Genomic DNA, 16,972 nt, shown 5'->3' on the forward strand with positions numbered 1-16,972 from the left:
TTTGGATAATGCAGGTTGTTACATATTTGAGGCAAGTGTTATCAGCACCATTAGTTTAATACACCACTGTTGCTGTTTTCTTAGTAAAAAATAGGCAAAGACAGATAACACTGTTGACATTTATTGAGACAAAAATACAAACTGGTGACATACAAATATTAAAAATAGAATGAGTTTTATTTATAGGTGGGTCATTAGATACTGCTTGCAGGGCAAGCCCTACTATAGTGAACTACAAGGAAATCGGCATATACCAGCTGAAATGAGAAACTTCACCCAGGCACGAGTAAGAACTTTGATCTTTGGTTATGTGAATGGAAGGTTGCAAGGAGCTGAAACAGGACCAGTACTTGTCAGAGTTTAGGAATACTGTTAATTTAGGCACTGTCCTCAAAGAAACAGTGAGAAACTTCAATTGCCTCATCCTCTAAGTAACAAATGAAGATTCATTTTTGAGGTATGCACAGTGGCCCTCAACTAGGATGTCTTCTTGGAGATTAGAAGGTGAATGCTTTGTAGGGAGAATTAAGCCAGTGCTAGGGAAGGAGTTGGGCTATGCTTTAGAATACTGTCAAATATTTATGGTCATAGAGAATGCTCAGTAAAGTAAGGCCCACCATTGCACTGTTACCTACCTAGATAGTAGACTATCCTACTCACAAGATCTAGCCACTCCAGAACACTTTCAGCGATGGGTACCAAGACTTTCTCACTGCCTAAATCTCTTTCCAGTTGTTAGGACTGAATGCAGCAATGAGACTCCAGTCCAGCTCAGGGTACGTACATTCATTTAAGAACATCTTCATTTCTGACTTCAATTTTGCCCTTTTAGGGTACAGCTTCAGCATGAGACACAGGAAATCAGTATTTCTGTAGTTGAATATACTCATGTTCTGTGAAGGAAACTCCATTTTACAACCCTATGAGGAAAAAATGTGCCAGGTTCCCTTTTCTCTTTATTTCAACTGTTGGTTTTTTTTTTTTCGAGACAGGGTTTCTCTGTGTTGCCTTGGCAGTCCTGGAACTTACTTTGTAGACTAGGCTGGCCTTGAACTCACCGAGATCAAGTGCTGGGATTAAAGGCGTGCACCACCACTGCCTGGCTTATTTCAACTCTTGAGATTTCTTTTTTTATTGTAGAGGCAAAGCAATACTTTTACAGTCTATATGGCACAACTTGAATCCACAGCTGGATCTAAATGACTTGTCCATAGCAAATTGCAATATTTAAACTATAACAAATTGGACTAGTTTATTTTACTTTATAAATAAAAATATCCTCAGTGAAAAGTACAGTAATCTTTGGGTAGAATAATCAAGCACTCCAGAGCTGCATGAGTGAAGTACATTTCAACTTGAATTCCCTTATCAGTGGCAAAAGTAGTGTCCATACCAACTTCTTGATTTGTAGTGTAAGAGTTTGAAGAGCCGTAAAATCTTGACAGAGCCACAAGTGCTCTACATACTGCTCTTGACAAGTAATAGGGGTTCTGTGAAGTTGGATTTAATTTAAATAAAATTATTTTGAAAAACGGTTTTTGAACTCTTACAATAAGCTATTAGATTCTTAAAGTGTCTGTAGATATTAAATGCATTTTCACAGTTTTAAATGTCAAAAGTCCACTGAAAATGGATGCAGTAATAACACATGGATTATTCTTGCTATTTAAAACCCAGGAACAAAGATTGATTTCTTATACAATACAATTTAGTGTTTCTTGGGAAAATCATATACAATGAGTAAGAAAGTTTAAACTATAAGCAGTGTGGGTACATTTCAGTACAGCTAGCTAACTGGAACACAACAAAAGCACACAGACATAAACCTGATAATGTTGCACCAACAGAGCAAAGTACAATGACCATACACAAAAGTTTGCTTTAACATTTCCTCCCAAATTTCATCTCTAGCAGGCCCAAAATGAGCTTAGAGAAGCTAGAATAATGTCCGGAGATGACACTCTGCCTTGCTTTAGAGAGAACAATTCATTATGGGAAAATTGCTAATATTTCACAGGCTACTAGTATTTAGAGTTATTCACAAAATACTAAAGACTTAATACCTTGATGTTTTGACAGTCACAGAACTGTATAGAATATAGTGCCTTAGGAGTTTGCTTGTACAGAAATAGAATCTACAGGTACATTCATAACACTGGAGAGCACACACTGGGAATGTTTGATGGATGTTTCCCCCACATATTTATAGTTGATTTTTAGGGCACATGAATTCTAAGCTGAATTTACATTGAAAGTTAACATTCCCATCCCCACCCTACCCCCACAGAAGGCAATCACTAACTTACCTTTTTCTTTTAAAGTATCAATGATATGACTCAATACATTTTCATCATCATGAAAATTCCTGCCTCCAAATACATAAGTAGTAAGAAGCTGCAGAATTCCACCACTACTGCAGTGAATTCTAGAACATCCTGCAAGCATGAGGTGAGGGGACTGATAGGCCTTCCTCACTAGCCCTTTTCTCCAACACTTTGCCATGGAGCCAGCCAGTGGTTTGTTGAGTATCAATGCCCACATAAAGCAACTTCCCTAAGAAGAGTTGTGGGAGTTAGGTAGGTAGGTGTTTATAAAACACAACTGGACATTTTTCAATTACTCTAGGATAAGCCAAAATAAAATGGAGAATTTAAAGCTGAAAATGCTTCCAGCAAATTTTGTTTATCTTAAATGTTAAAGTATATATTTTTCTGTATTGGTTGAAATCATTTGTTTTGTTGTCCTACAAATATTTAACACTTGAATTTAATAAGTTTTCCTTCTGGAAAGGTTCTTGACATTTAAGTACAGTCAACACTTTCAGAACAGTCTCCTGCATCACACCGTAGTGACTGCTCTAATTTTTAAAACATCAATTAATGTAGCCTAGAGATACTGATGGCCTTGATACATAATTTAGTCTTGTCATCATTATTCCAAAAAGTGGAATTCAGGGCTCTGGGGCATCATCTGACCCCATTTCTTTTTACCACAATGGTTCCTGCTACAATGTCATAGGCTGTTCGATTATGCTGAAAAAACAGCAGTGTGATGAAAGCAGGGAAAAAAGAAGCAATAGAAAAATTCTTGATCAAAGCTCGTATGGTGGACCTAAAGGAAGCAAACAGAAGTAGCAAGTCAGGTCATATCAGTCATTGCCAACTGGGTATGTTGTTGAGGTCTATAACACTCAGAGCACAGTTCAAACAATACAGTTGAACTACCTGCTCAACTCCTAAAGAAAACTACGTACAAGACTAGAACTTTGGTAACAAACATCTCAGAACATCAAAGAGGAGACAGCACACAGGACTTTGTATTCTGTCCAAAGACATTTTCCCTTTGCTTACGTTTTCCATAGTCATATGTTCCCATGGGTTTCTAGATTCTTCTGAATTGGGTAGGCTACTGCAGTTCTACTTTCTATTTTATCTGAAACACAATCTGTTCTTTTATCTATTTTCTCCTGTATGGGCTCTAGTAATCTTAAAAAGCTTTCAACAATAGCTCAAAATAGAGAATTATCCTAACAATGTTAGTTTCTGCCTGTCGGTGGCTAAAAGTGCAGACTCTGAATCCAAACTGGCTGGTTTCACATTCATTTTCTAATTACTAGTGCTCCACAACTGTGAAACGCTATGTTAAATTACTAAAATGCATGGTATCTGAGAAGCGCTCAATAAACACTAACCATTATTGGCTCATTAAAAGAAGTAGCCAGAGCTGGGTAGTGGTGGTGCATGCCTGTAGTCCCAGTACTCGGGAACAGATATCTTTGAGTTTGAGACCAGCCTGGTCTATACAGTGAGTTCTAGGACAGCAGGGCTACACAAACCCCCTTGAAACACCAAAAAAAAAAAAAAAAAAAAAAAAAAAAGAAAAAAAAAAAGGCCAGAATTAAAACATAAAGTTGTAAGGCAATGTGCATATGCCAGTAAAATCTAGCCTGCTTCTGGAGCCTTGTTTGTGTTTCCCCTGAATCATTCCTGCAGCTTTTCTAGCCAAATTTTGTTTGTGCTACTGGCACAAACTTCCATCACCACTGCATGCTTAATGGTGCTGCATGCCAAAGGCCAGCAATGAAGACTACAGGCACTCTGTGCTCTACAGCTAAGAGCTGAAGTCAGGATAGGGTTGTAGTGGGTAGTTCACAGAGCCAGAGAATAAAGCTAGGCACAGAGCACTAAGAACACCCAAATATCTTTTTTTTTTTTTTTTTTTTTTTTTTGTGATATATATTTTTTTATTTTACAATACCATTCAGTTCTACATATCAGCCATGGGTTCCCCTATTCTCCCCCCTCCCACGCCCTCCCCTTAGCCCCAGCCCACCCTCCATTCCCACCTCCTCCAGGACACGTCCTCCCCCGAGGATTGTGATCAACTTGGTAGACTCAGTCCAGGGAGGTCCAGTCCCTTCTTCCCAGACTAAGCCAAGTGTCCCTGCATAAGTTCCTGGTTTCAAACGGCCAACTCATGGAATGAGCACAGGACTTGGTCCCACTGCCTAGATGCCTCCCAAACTGATCAAGCCAATCAACTGTCTCACCTATTCAGAGGGCCTGATCCAGCTGGGAGCCCCTCAACCTTTGGTTCATAGTTCATGTGTTTCCATTCATTTGGCTATTTTTTTTCAATAATTGAGTAAAACTGAAATTTATTATATGCCACAGTCGTCCTAGGGACCTCCATGCTATATATATAGCCTCTATGGTTCTATGGGTTGTGGTCTGATTGTTCATTTTATATCTAGAATCCACCAATGAGTGAGTACATACCATAACTGTCTTTCTGGGTTTGGGTTACCTCACTCAGGATGATTTTTTCTAGTTCCATCCATTTGCCTGCAAATTTCATGCTTTCATTGTTTTTCTCTGCTGAGTAGTACTCCATTGTGTATATGTACCACATTTTTTCCATCCATTCTTCCGTTGATGGGCATCTAGGTTGTTTCCAGGTTCTGGCTATTACAAATAGTGCTGCTATGAACATAGCTGAGCATGTATCTTTATGGTATGAATCAGCATTCTTTGGGTATATGCCCAAGAGTGCTATGGCTGGGTCTTGAGGTAGTTCGATTCCTAATTTTCTGAGAAACCGCCATACTGATTTCCACAGTGGTTGTACAAGTTTACATTCCCACCAACAGTGGAGGAGTGTTCCCTTTGCTCCACATCCTCTCCAACATTGGTTGTCATTGGGAACACCCAAATATCTTAACCATTGTTACACAGTTCATAAAATTATTTTGAACATGTGTGCCAAAGGCAATGAGACATACAAACCTCCATGTGATCACAGTGTATACTATGAAGAACCTGTAATGGGGTATTGAATACAATCTTGTGCTGCTTAACGAGGGACTCATTCTGAGGAATGTAGGAATGATCTTGAGAATGCAAAACTTGGTGCACTGTCACACACTTCAAACACCTTGAAGTCAACGTGCAGCAGACTCTTCACTGCTGAGTGCCATGATTGACATCATTATACAGTAGAAGATGACTTCACGATATTCTTTTTGCAAGTAGATTAAGATAAGCAAAGGACTTACGTTGTGATGCTAACATTTGAGGAAGGAATCACTAAAACCCGACTTGGAGCAATGAGTACCGATGTATCACATGTCACAACTCGAAGACCTAGCAGGAACTTTCCTGGTGTAGCTCCCCCTGCTCCCCAAATGCAAATTATCTAAGGAAAGAAGGACAATTTAAAAATAATTCACTAAACCAATTTTAAAGATTTACAATTTTTTTTTCTATTAAATCATTTCATTCTTGATAAACCATCATGCTGGAGGGCCAAATGTGGTAGCAGCACCTTTAGTCCCAGCACCCATCTCTGTAAGTTCCAAGTCAGCCTGATATACACAGTGAGTGAAAGCCAGCCAGGGCTAGGGGTTGAGACCCTCTCTCAAAACGAAAGTTACACTGGATGTGCCAAATGTATAGACTACTAGAAACCTAACAATTTTAACAGGCTGGTAGCACATGCCTGCCATCCCAGAACTCTAGAGGCTGGTGAATGATGACTGGCAAGATTGGGACCAAGCCAGGCTACATAATGAGGCCCTGTCTTGGCAAACTAAACACTAAATAAAGACCTGGTGGCACAAGGTCTGTCATCCCAACTACTGGGTAGGCTGATATGCAAAAAGTCAAACTGCATTCAGGAACTGCCCTCAGAACTCACTGAGACTCTCAAAAAGAAAAGAGCCTTGAAATATAGCTCAATGGACTTGCTTACCTAGCATGTATAGGGTTCTGGGTTTGATCTCCAATACCCACCCCTCTAGATTAACCACTAATGCATTTTATAGCCTTTTAATATATTCAATGTCAAAAATTATCTACTGCATATTTTTTGGCTCAGATTTTATGGAGTTTCACAGATAAAAATAGATTATTTCTACAACCAATCTGTAAGTATATTTTTGGACCAAAACCAACTTATAAATGTAATTTTATTTCTAAAACTGAAAAGCATAACAAAGCAATTATTAAATGTTTCCTTTCAAAAAATTTAATAGTTTTTTTTAACTTGAAAATGTTAATTTTAAAAATTGTGAAAAAATACAAATATGAAGATGCCTGAGAAATTCTCATTCTTTTTCTTGGTAGAAATCTACAATTACACTATTAAAGCAGCATTTGCTTCAGTCAGCAGCTTACCTCATAGAAACAAACTAACAACCTGTATATAAGTGCCACAATCATCATTTTCTGCAAGTCTTCCATGGATGTGTCTTCATCGATTTCTTCTATTATGTAGTGCATGGCAAACTTAGAGATGTCCCTGCACAAAAAAAGATTTGGGGTTATACGGAACTAGTTACCAGGTCATTGTACCGTTTTTCCCTAATTAGTGTAAGTCGTAAATTTTACATGAAATTCTAAGCTAACTGTTAGGTTCTCACCATCTAACTGCACAAAATACCCATGAGTTTATTCAACAAATAGCAATAGGTAAATAAAAGCAAAAGGTGCGGTTATGTTTGTTTGTTGTGTGTTTGTAACTCAGTGGTAGAACACTGTAGAACAAGCAAAACTCCAGCTCTGAGGACATGGTCAATGGTTTTGTCAACTTGAAAGGATACAGTCACCTGGGAAGAGGGAACCTCAATTGAGAAAATGCCTCCATCAGATTGGCCTTTAGGCAAGTCTGTGAGGTATCTTCTTGATTAGTGATTGATGTGGGGAAGGGCCTAGCACACTGTGGGTGGTACCACCTCTGGGCAGGTGGTCCTGGATGCTATAAGAAAGCAGGCTGAGCAAGCCGGTAGATAGCATTCCTCCATGGCTTCTTCTTCAGTTCCTGCCCTGACTTCCCTCAATGAGACTACAAGCTGTAAGATGAAATACACCCTTTCTTCCAAAGTTTTTGATCATGGTCTTTATCACTGCAACAGAAGGCAGACTAGGACAGCAAGGGCATATTAAATGTCTCAGCTTTCACTGAGATTCTAGCAAGGAAAACAGAATAAAGAACAATAATAAATGGGGATGCCAATTGTGTCAGGAAACCAGACCACCACGGAAAACAACCAGTTATACTGACTCTTGTGCAGACTTCTTAGAAATGACATGTCCTACAACACAAAGAATGAAGAGAAGCCAGCCAGACAAAGAGGATGGGAGAAGCTCTAGAGAAAGACTGGCAGGAGAGAGAGAGCCTTGAAGCAAGTGGTAGGGCTCCAATTTCTCTTGTGTGTGGACTGTGAGTAAGACTGTGGGCACCTGTTGAACCACGTGATGAAATTCAGACTTGTCAAAAAAAAAACTACAGCAGAGTTAAGGCTGGAGAGGTCAAGTTCTACAAATTGTCTTCTGACCTCCAAATAAAGAAAAATGTAAAATCAAAATAAAGGCTGTGTGTTGGGTTGGAGAGATGGCTCAGTGGTTAAGAGCACTGGCTGCTCTTCCAGAGGTCCTGAGTTTAATTTCCAGCAATCACATAGTGGCCTCACAGCCATCTGTAGTAAGATCTGGTGCCCTCTTCTGGCCTGCAGGGATACATGCATGCAGAACACTGTACATGTAATAAATAAATCTTTTTTTTTTTTTAAAAAAAAAGGCTGTGTTGGTGGGTAGTGGGAGGTAGGATAGGAAGGAATTGCAGTAACACTTGACAAGGGCCCTAAGGTTTAATTAACAACAGTTTGTATCAACTTTTTTTCCTCTCAATTCTGGCCTTAACTTCTCATAAACCTAATTAATTTCTACCTTAAGGTTAACAAAAACCAGTCAAATTCAATGTCTTGCACATAGATAATGCTTAGGAAATGATAGCAGCCATTCTCCAAGACTGAGTTTTTCAAGTAAATGCCATACTTGGCAGTGGAGTGAAATCTGCTCAACTGTAAGCAACCCCACTGAAATGCCACTAAGAGATTATTAAGAGTTCACCTACCACAGGCTCTCTGTGCTTTGGAAAGAAATCTATTTGTGTGTGTGCAGAAGAGGGGGTTGGATCCCTAGAGCTGGAGTTACAGGTAGTTATGAGCATGAGCTGCCTGACATGGGAACTGAACTTGGAACCTCTGGACAGGCAGCAGATGTGCGTTCATGTTAGAGACTGAATAGGCCAATAAGGAAACCAGTAAGTTCCTGGCTCACGAGAATGGTTAACAGAAACAAGCCAGGTCTGGAGACTCCTTTTACCTATTAAAATTTTTTTGAGATAAGATCTAACTGTAGCTCTGGCTGGCCTTGAACGCAGAGATTTGCCTGCCTCTGCCTTCTGCGTGCTGGGATTAAAGGTATGTGCCACCAAAGCCTCACTCTATCTATTTTCAAAAGGAGAATTTCCCACAGATTTTAACATATTAAGGTTTCCTCCTTTGTTTCTTGAGCCAACAAGGGGCCTGTGGTGATTGCTCAGTGAGTAAAGTGTTTGTACAGACATCAGGCCCTGAGCTGGTTGGTCCCCAGAACCCATCTAAAAGCCCACATACCAAGGTGTAGCATGGGGGGCGGGGGCAGGGAGACGGGTGGATCCTGGGGACTTGATGGCCAGCCAGTCTAGCTGAAATGACAAGCCCCTGGTTAAGTGAGAGATCCTCCCTAAAAAAAATACACTAGAGAGCAGAAGACACCCAAAGTGGACCTCCTGGTCTTTATAAGTACACACATAAACATACAGCTTTTAAAAGTTTAAAAAAAGAAAAAAAGAAAACCTGGCCCTGGGCACCCATCACCCAGGGTCACTCACGGGCATGGACAGATTTTACAAAACAAGATCTCTAAGTAACAGCTCCAGACTCTTCTGTGACTATCGTTAACTTACTTTATCCCACTGAGATGCATGATGCTCAAGACAATGGTTGCTTTTATAAAGAAGAGAATAAAGAAATCCACCATCTCTGCCATAAATCTGTGCGCCAAGGATGGAATGACATACTCTCTGCCTGTAAATTGGGGTGGGGGGGTAAGGGGGAGAGAAAGGAAAATGAATCACTTACACAGGCTTAAGAAAACAAGCCAAATAATGGAGGGGCAAGGTAAAGTCAAGGTCCAACTTAATTTAAAAAAAAAAAAAAATTCTAGCATTGTAGCAGCCAATGGCAATGATTCCACCAAGAGAACAAGTGACTGAAATATCTAACGATGACCAATACCAGTATTTCTAGCACTCTGGACCTGGAGGCAGGAGCATGACTGCAAGTTTTGCTAGAGTGAAATTCTAGTTACTACACAGAATCAATTAGACAATATTCAAGATCAATAAGTGTGGGCCCAGTCGAAGCTCGTTATTTGTATTCAGGTCAATCTCCTTGCAGTTCCACTGTCCTTACACAGCCCAAGTCCAGGTGATTCCTAGTATTCTAGTCTCGTTCCTCCAATAGCGGGGCTTGCCACCTGCGTTTAGCTTCGGATCTCTCTTTGCAGAGCATGGAGATCACCCAGAGGATGGTTTGATAAGCACAGGTCGCTACACAAGGGAAGGACTAGTGCCACCAGTAAGGGAATATCCTGGTAGTGCCAGGTCTAAGGGAAGAACAATTGGCATTGGCTCACAGTACATTTTTGGAATTTAAGGCCTGGGCAAACTGTCAATGGTAGTAGCAGCCCCAGTTACATATCTCAAGAGCGAGCATACTTGTCCAATGGTCACTCCTTCAAGAGACTCCTCTGCCAAGGCAAGTAAGATCCTGTGGACTGACACAGAAGTCTTACTGCGAGTTCGAGGCTAACCTGGCTACATAGTGAGTCAAGGTTAGCCTAGACTACAGGGTGAAATCCTTCCAAAATAGTAGGAGTAGCAGCAGTCATTTTAAAAAAGACCGTGAGCCATCCGTAACCCTAACACGCGGGAAGTGGGGGCAGAAGGATCAAGAGTTCGAGGTCAATAAGGGCGGCTGTAGGAATCCCGGTCTAAACCTCAAAACGAATATAACCCTCTACCCCGCCCCTCCTACATCTCACCCACCCACTCACCCAATCCCCGTTCTCACCCGCCTGCCGCCCGGCGTCGCTCGCCGTCCGGGCGGGGGCCGCAGAGCCGACGACCCTGGTCACGGGGGCCGCCCGGCCGGATGCCTGCACGTGCGGGGCCCGGGCTGTCAGGCCCGCGACGGCGGTCGGGGTGGCGCCGCCAGTGGCCGCCCCGGCCCGGGTCCGGGTCCGGGCCCGGGCCCCGGGGCGCTCAGGAAGTAGAAGGGATTGTAGTAGGCGAGCTGCGGCGGCGGGGCGGCGGCGGCGGGGGCGGGGCCGGGGCGGCGGGCTGCGGGGCGGCGGGCGGCGGGCCGCAGTAGGCGGGGAGGGCGGCCAGGCCGCTGTGCCAGGTGAGGTAGCCGCAGTAGGACTGCCAGAGCCATTCGTGCACCTGCCGCGAGTACTCGCGCGCGCTCAGACGCCCCGGCCCGTCCGACGCCTCGCAGCCCCCCGGCTCCTGCGGCCCCGCGGTCCCCTCCCGGCGCTTCCGGAGCTCCGGCGGCGGCGGCAGCTCCGGCTCCGAGGCGGCCGGGGCGGCGGGCGCGAGGGCCGGGGGCCGGGGGGCGGCCGCGGAGGGAGAGCCAGGCCCGGAAGGGACTGGCTCGTGGTCCCCGCCGCCGCCGTCCTGTCCGGGAGGGCGGCTCCGGGCTTCCTCGGGCCCCTCTGCCATCGTCGCCTCCGAGGCACCCTCCGCGCTGCCTGTCACTGCGCCGTCGCCCTCCCTCGGCAGCCCCGCCGCAACCGCTCGGTAGCCACCACAGCAGCGGCGGGCGTCAACAATCCGCCGCCGGAAGCGGAAACCCCTCCCCTCCGGCGCGTTTGCGGGGGGAACCGGGTGGGTGGTGGCGCGGCTGGGTACGTTGGTTCCTGGTTATGCAACGCCTTTTTGACTGTTCTGTCGTATGTTTTAATCATCAACTGTGACATATTCGTTAACATGACATGTCGCGGCACCACATAACCTGTGTGATACTGCATACGCGTGGGACACTGTGAACGTACTCAATTAGGCTACATCTTTGAGGCATTCGACATCACTCATTCTTCTTGAGAATTCCATCACCAAGGCCCCTACAGAGGATCCTGTGGGGTTAGGACGGGGTTGTCCCTCGTGGAACTGCATCCGAATTACCAGAATTTCCAAGAGGGCCCAGATCTCCAAACACAGCGTTTTTTTTTTTCTTAGTTCGTGTATGATTCGTCTTATTTTCATCTATATGCGACACCTCACATACTTATATCTTAATACACTTTGCTGTGTTAAATTTATAAGCCTGTTAGAGGTAGCAGTGTGTCTTTGTATCCCCAGGGCCGAACAAGGAAACTGCAAGAGCCAACTCTGTGAGAATACTCCATGATGATTGTGCTGGCTAAGATTAACTTGATACAGGCTAGAGGCGTTTGAGAGGAGTGAATCCCAAATAAGAAAATACCTCCATAAGACTGGGCTGTAGGCAAACGTGTAGAGCATTATCTTATATAGTAATTGATGTGGAAGGGCACAGCCCATCGTGGGTGGTGCCACCCCCAGTCTGGTGGTCCTGGGTTCTATAAGAAGGTAGGTATGAAGAGCAAGCCAGTATGCAGCACCTCTCCGTGGGATTTTCATCAGCTCCTGCCTCCAGGTTCCTTCCCTGTTTGAGTTCCTGTCCTGACTTCCAGCAGGGATGACTACAATGTGAAAGTGTAAGCCACATAAACCTTTTCCTCCCCAGCTTGCTTTTGGTCATGGTGTTTCATCACAGCAATAGAAACCCTAACTAGGAAAATGAATCAATCGTGTAGTTACTCTGGGAGACAGAAAAAGGCCTAACTTTTGTCCTTAAGGAACTAATAATCTGCTTGGAGGGAAAGTCTTCCATGAAACATTTGAAAACCTATTCAAGGTCATCACTAGCAGCAGGTAACAGAGCTCAACATCAGCAGCTGTGCAACATCAGCAGCTGTGCAACCTGAGGCATGTCCTTCCGAGTCTCAGAGGGCTTTACTTAGGTACAGCCCAGATTCTTAAACTATGCTGCATAAAAAGAATTTTATAATGAGTTACAGTTTATTTATCGGAGAAAGGACATAGGCAATGGGAAACAAGTGTGGTTACTAAGAGATGAATGCACAGGTAATAGCTTCTGCAGCAGCTGGCTATGTGAGTGATTTTGGGGAGTTTGCCATTACCTTGTTAAAGGATGTGATCTCTAAGATTGAGAGAAAAATGTGTGGCTATATTCATTTTCTTATGGGAAAATGATTTATATACAAGTGAAAATTTAAGATAGTGTATGACTGTACTAGCAGGCTTACACGTGAGAAAGAAACATAATTAAGACAAGATCATAGATCATTCGAGGCCGGATAGTGCAAGTATGTACTACCCAAGAACTTGCAGCCTCTGTCTCTCTCTCTCTCTCTCTCTCTCTCTCTCTCTCTCTCTCTCTCTCTCTCTCACACACACACACACACACACACACACACACACACACACACACACACAGAGAAAGGAAAGAAAGAAAGGCTAAGGACATAGCTCAGTGATTGATTATATGTGTAATATGTGTGGCCCTAGATGACCTTCCAGAAAAAAAAGGAGTTAAATTGTTTCTTTCTTTTTCACCCTGAGTATAGTTTGCTAACTAATAATATTAGTTTTATGGAGAGAATACAATTTTCTCTATACACTTTCTATATAAGGACGTCCCCAGACATCTAGGTCAAAACTCTTGTTTCTGTCAGCAAAAGGCATGGCAATTCAGGTAGTGGGCAGAGGGGATTTCTTCCTTTTATATGTCCCCTTAACTTTGTCTTTCTAGTCTGCCCCAAGACTGTGCAAAAAGGCTGTGGCAGCTCCAACTTACAGTGGCTTCTGTCTAACAACTTGGTTTCAAAATCAATTCAGAAGAAAGATTTCGTTGTTGTTCTGATCCCAGAGATCCAATTCAATACCTCATGCATACTAGGCAAATTATTTATATTTTCTAGTTGTGTTTATTTATTATAATAATTATTGTGTATATATGATGCATGTGTGTGGAAGTGCACATGCTATACTGAAACTTTGTGGAGTCTGTTTTTCTTTTTCTAACTTTACATGGGTTTCAGGGATCAAAGTCAGGTTGCCAGGCTTGGGCAGCAATTGCCTCTACCCACTGAGCCATCTCTGTCAGCCCGATAGACAAATTCTTTATCACTGGACTATGTCTTCAGCTATGAAGACATTTGAATGTTTAAATAAACAATCCTTGTGAGTTATGAGTGGGGAAGCAGGAATAGCAGGAGTGAAGAAAAAAGGTCTGGAGTGAGGGTGAAATATCATGATTATTGGGTATGAAGACTTTGTTTTGAGTAGCTGTGTTCTCATAGTATGTGACACAGTAAAGAAATTAAGAAAATAATATAACAAAGAATAAAGAACTCTCAGAAATGAAGCCAGATAATCAGAGAAGAATTAGAAACAAATGAAATGGTTATTTCAGAAAACCAGAAGCAATGAGGCAATTATAACACACAGTGCCTGAAGAGGTCGAACTGAAATCAAATATGAAATGCCTTAAGTTGAAAGAAATGCAGAGGGGCTGGAGAGATGGCTCATCCATTAAAAGAGCTTGCTGCTCAGGCGTGAGGGCTGGAGTTTGGATACAGCACCCATATAGTAAGCAGAGTGTTGTCCCATGCACAGCTGTATCCCAGCTCTGAGGGGGATGAAGAGGAGGGGTTCCCTGGCTTCCCAGCCTAGCACTGAAAACACAAGTTCCAAGTTCAGAGAGAGATCCTGCCTTAAAGGAGTAAGACAGAGAATGATAGAGGAGGATTTATGATACTGTCCATGTGTGTGCACAGTCACTTGCACAAACATCTACACATATACATACATAAACAAAAGAAAAGAAACGTGTGAATACTTGAAAGAAATGAAATCAAAGATAGGTGTAAACTACTCCTCATGAAGACTGAGGCAATGAGTCAGAAACCAAAATAGATAATAGAATAAATATAATACAGTATAGCCCCAAAGAACTTTTCCTGAATACATTCATACATGTATATGTGTATATAGAGAGGTTTTTACATATTTTACTGGTTGTATGTATATTGCATATAATTTTGGCATTCTGATAACACTGAATGAACAAATGACCTAGATTTCCTTTTAAAAAGATGGCCAGAGGAAACAATGATTGTGAGAGAAAGAAAACTGGATTGCCATGTGACTTAAATATTTATATGAGAAAAAATACTGGGGGCTGGAGAGATAGCTCTGTAGTTAAGAACACAGAGGACCCAGGTTCAATTCTCAGCACCCACATGGCGGCTCACAATCATCTATTACTCCAGTTCCAGTGGATCTGATGCCTTTTTCTGTCCTCTTTGGGCACTGCACACACGAGTAGACAGACATATATGCAGGCACCCACACACATAAAATAAAATAAAATAGTATGTGTATGAATATTTTACCTGCATGAATGTCTGTACACCACATATATGCCTGGGGTTCGTGGAGGTCACAATTGGGCATTAGATACTCTGGAACTGAGTCAGGATGGATAGATACCATGTGAGTGCTGAGAGTTGAACCTGGGTCCTCTGTAAGAGCATGGAGTGCTCTAAGCTTCAGAGACATCTCTCCAGCCCCATTATCTGATTTTTAAACATCATGAGTTCTTTCTGAAAACTGATTATAGCATGAGGCTCAGTAACTCACTGGCCAGTGAACTATGTTAGAAGGGTGACTAGTAACATGAAGCGTTTAGTTACATTAAATAGTTGTCTGCATCAGTCAGGGCCTGGAACCACTTAATGACTTGAACAGGGAGCAGTGAGGAATTCTAATGGGACTGAGATAAAGGGGGATTGGCTCGCGAAAGCCAAGTGCTCTGTATGCAGAACCCTTCCAGCCAGGAGAAGGCCTGGGAGAAAAAGCCTCAGTATGAAGCAACCATCTCTCTCCTGCTGTTCGGGTACCCAAATCAGGCTCTCATCATGGACAACACCCTTACGAAAGCTACAGAATGAAGTAAAAACTTGTTTCTTTGATGTTCAGTCTTTTGATCTTTCTTTTCCTTTCAAGTTTATTTTAATGTTGTTTTCAATAGGGTCTTGTTATGTAGCTTAGTCTTCTAATTCTGTGCAACCCCTTGCCCCAGCCTCCAGAATGCTGGGATTACAGGCATGTGCTACCACAACTGGGTAAACAGCTAATTATTTTTTAATTCATGTTTGAGTCCTTGCTTTCCTAGGACTTACAAGAACATTCTAGATATTTGGGTAGCAAAATGCCTGTTCTTTGATTATGAGACTTCTTAGTTTTAGTGAGATAAGCAAAGTTTTTAAAATTTATCATTCTATTTGAGTAATCCTTACCAATGACATTTAATAAGATGCCCAGTGCACTGAATAAAATATTTAACTTAAAAATAATTTGATTTCTGTCCTAACTTGTAGAATAAAACATGTAAGGAAGACGTCTTTTTCCTGTGTAACTAAACTTGGGGTGAAATGCTGTATTCACCTCTCCCCCATCTCCTTCCTCCTGGGGTTGCTAAGCAACATTAAAAACTTATCCATTACTTTAAGTATTTTATATGGTAATAATAACAGTAATAAAATAATATTTTTCTTTACTGTGAATTTATTGATTATGAGAACTTGGGGTGATTTATATTTGTGTCCTTATTCATAGCAAGCTTTGTTAACTCTGAAAAAACATGTCAAAAAACAAAACAAAACAAAACAAAACAAACAACGTGTCATGCTCAATCTGACGCCTGCTGCTTTGTGTAAAATAAACAGACAGGACTTCAGGCAACCAGTAGGGGGAGGAATTTCCAAAGCTAATCACTTTCTCCAGCCCTGACTTCAAAAGCTGAGAATCTTGAACAGGATTGACTCAATTCTCTGTTTTTTCTCTCTCCTCTCCTTTCCTCCCCCCTCCCCCCCCCATCTTTTCCCCTACCCTCTTTTGTTTGAGACAGGTTCTCATGAGCCCAGGCAGGCCTTGAACTTGATGTGCATTCAAGGATAACCTTTAATTTCTGGTCCTCCTGCCTCTGTCTCCTGAGCACTGGGATTTGTGGTGTGTGTCACTATGTCCAGTTTACATATTTCAACCCCAGCTCCTGTCTCTTTTTTATTCTGACAGACTCCAAGGCTTGTTTGTTGGTTTCATGTTGTACCTATATACATTGCCTGTGAAATTTGGCATAAGGAAAGGCTATTATAGGGTAAGACTAGATTTTACTTTGAAATATAAGATTGAGATGAAGGAAAAGCAGAGTTTTATGTACTAAGCATGACATCATAACCAGCTGAATGGGAGACGATACATGAAGAAAATGACTATCATGTAAGGAAGAGGGGGAGAGAGAGAGACTCAGAGAGACAGAGACTCAGAGAGAGACAGAGAGACCTTAGAAGCCTTGGTGACGTGGTAGAAAGTATCAGGTTGTATGAAAAGAACAAGAGAGCTGAGTATGACTTGGACCTAGTTAGCAACAGAAAAGATGGACGTAGCTCAGCCAAAGAGTATTGCCTAGCATGCATTA

General features: G+C 42.4%; 1 protein-coding gene across 1 annotated transcript; it reads right to left on the minus strand.

Annotated features, from left to right (window-relative positions):
• Positions 1 to 2,966: 2,966 nt before the first annotated feature.
• On the minus strand, positions 2,967 to 11,240 carry Fam8a1 (family with sequence similarity 8 member A1). Its single transcript, XM_028867686.2, is given in 7 exon segments — positions 2,967 to 3,111; positions 5,555 to 5,694; positions 6,675 to 6,798; positions 9,289 to 9,409; positions 10,457 to 10,610; positions 10,613 to 10,690; positions 10,693 to 11,240. Coding segments are annotated over 7 exon segments (1,176 nt in total). The 5' UTR covers positions 11,107 to 11,240.
• Between the last annotated feature and the right edge of the window lie 5,732 nt (positions 11,241 to 16,972).

The sequence above is a fragment of the Peromyscus leucopus genome, chromosome 5 (assembly GCF_004664715.2).
Source record: "Peromyscus leucopus breed LL Stock chromosome 5, UCI_PerLeu_2.1, whole genome shotgun sequence".
NCBI lineage: Eukaryota > Metazoa > Chordata > Mammalia > Rodentia > Cricetidae > Peromyscus > Peromyscus leucopus.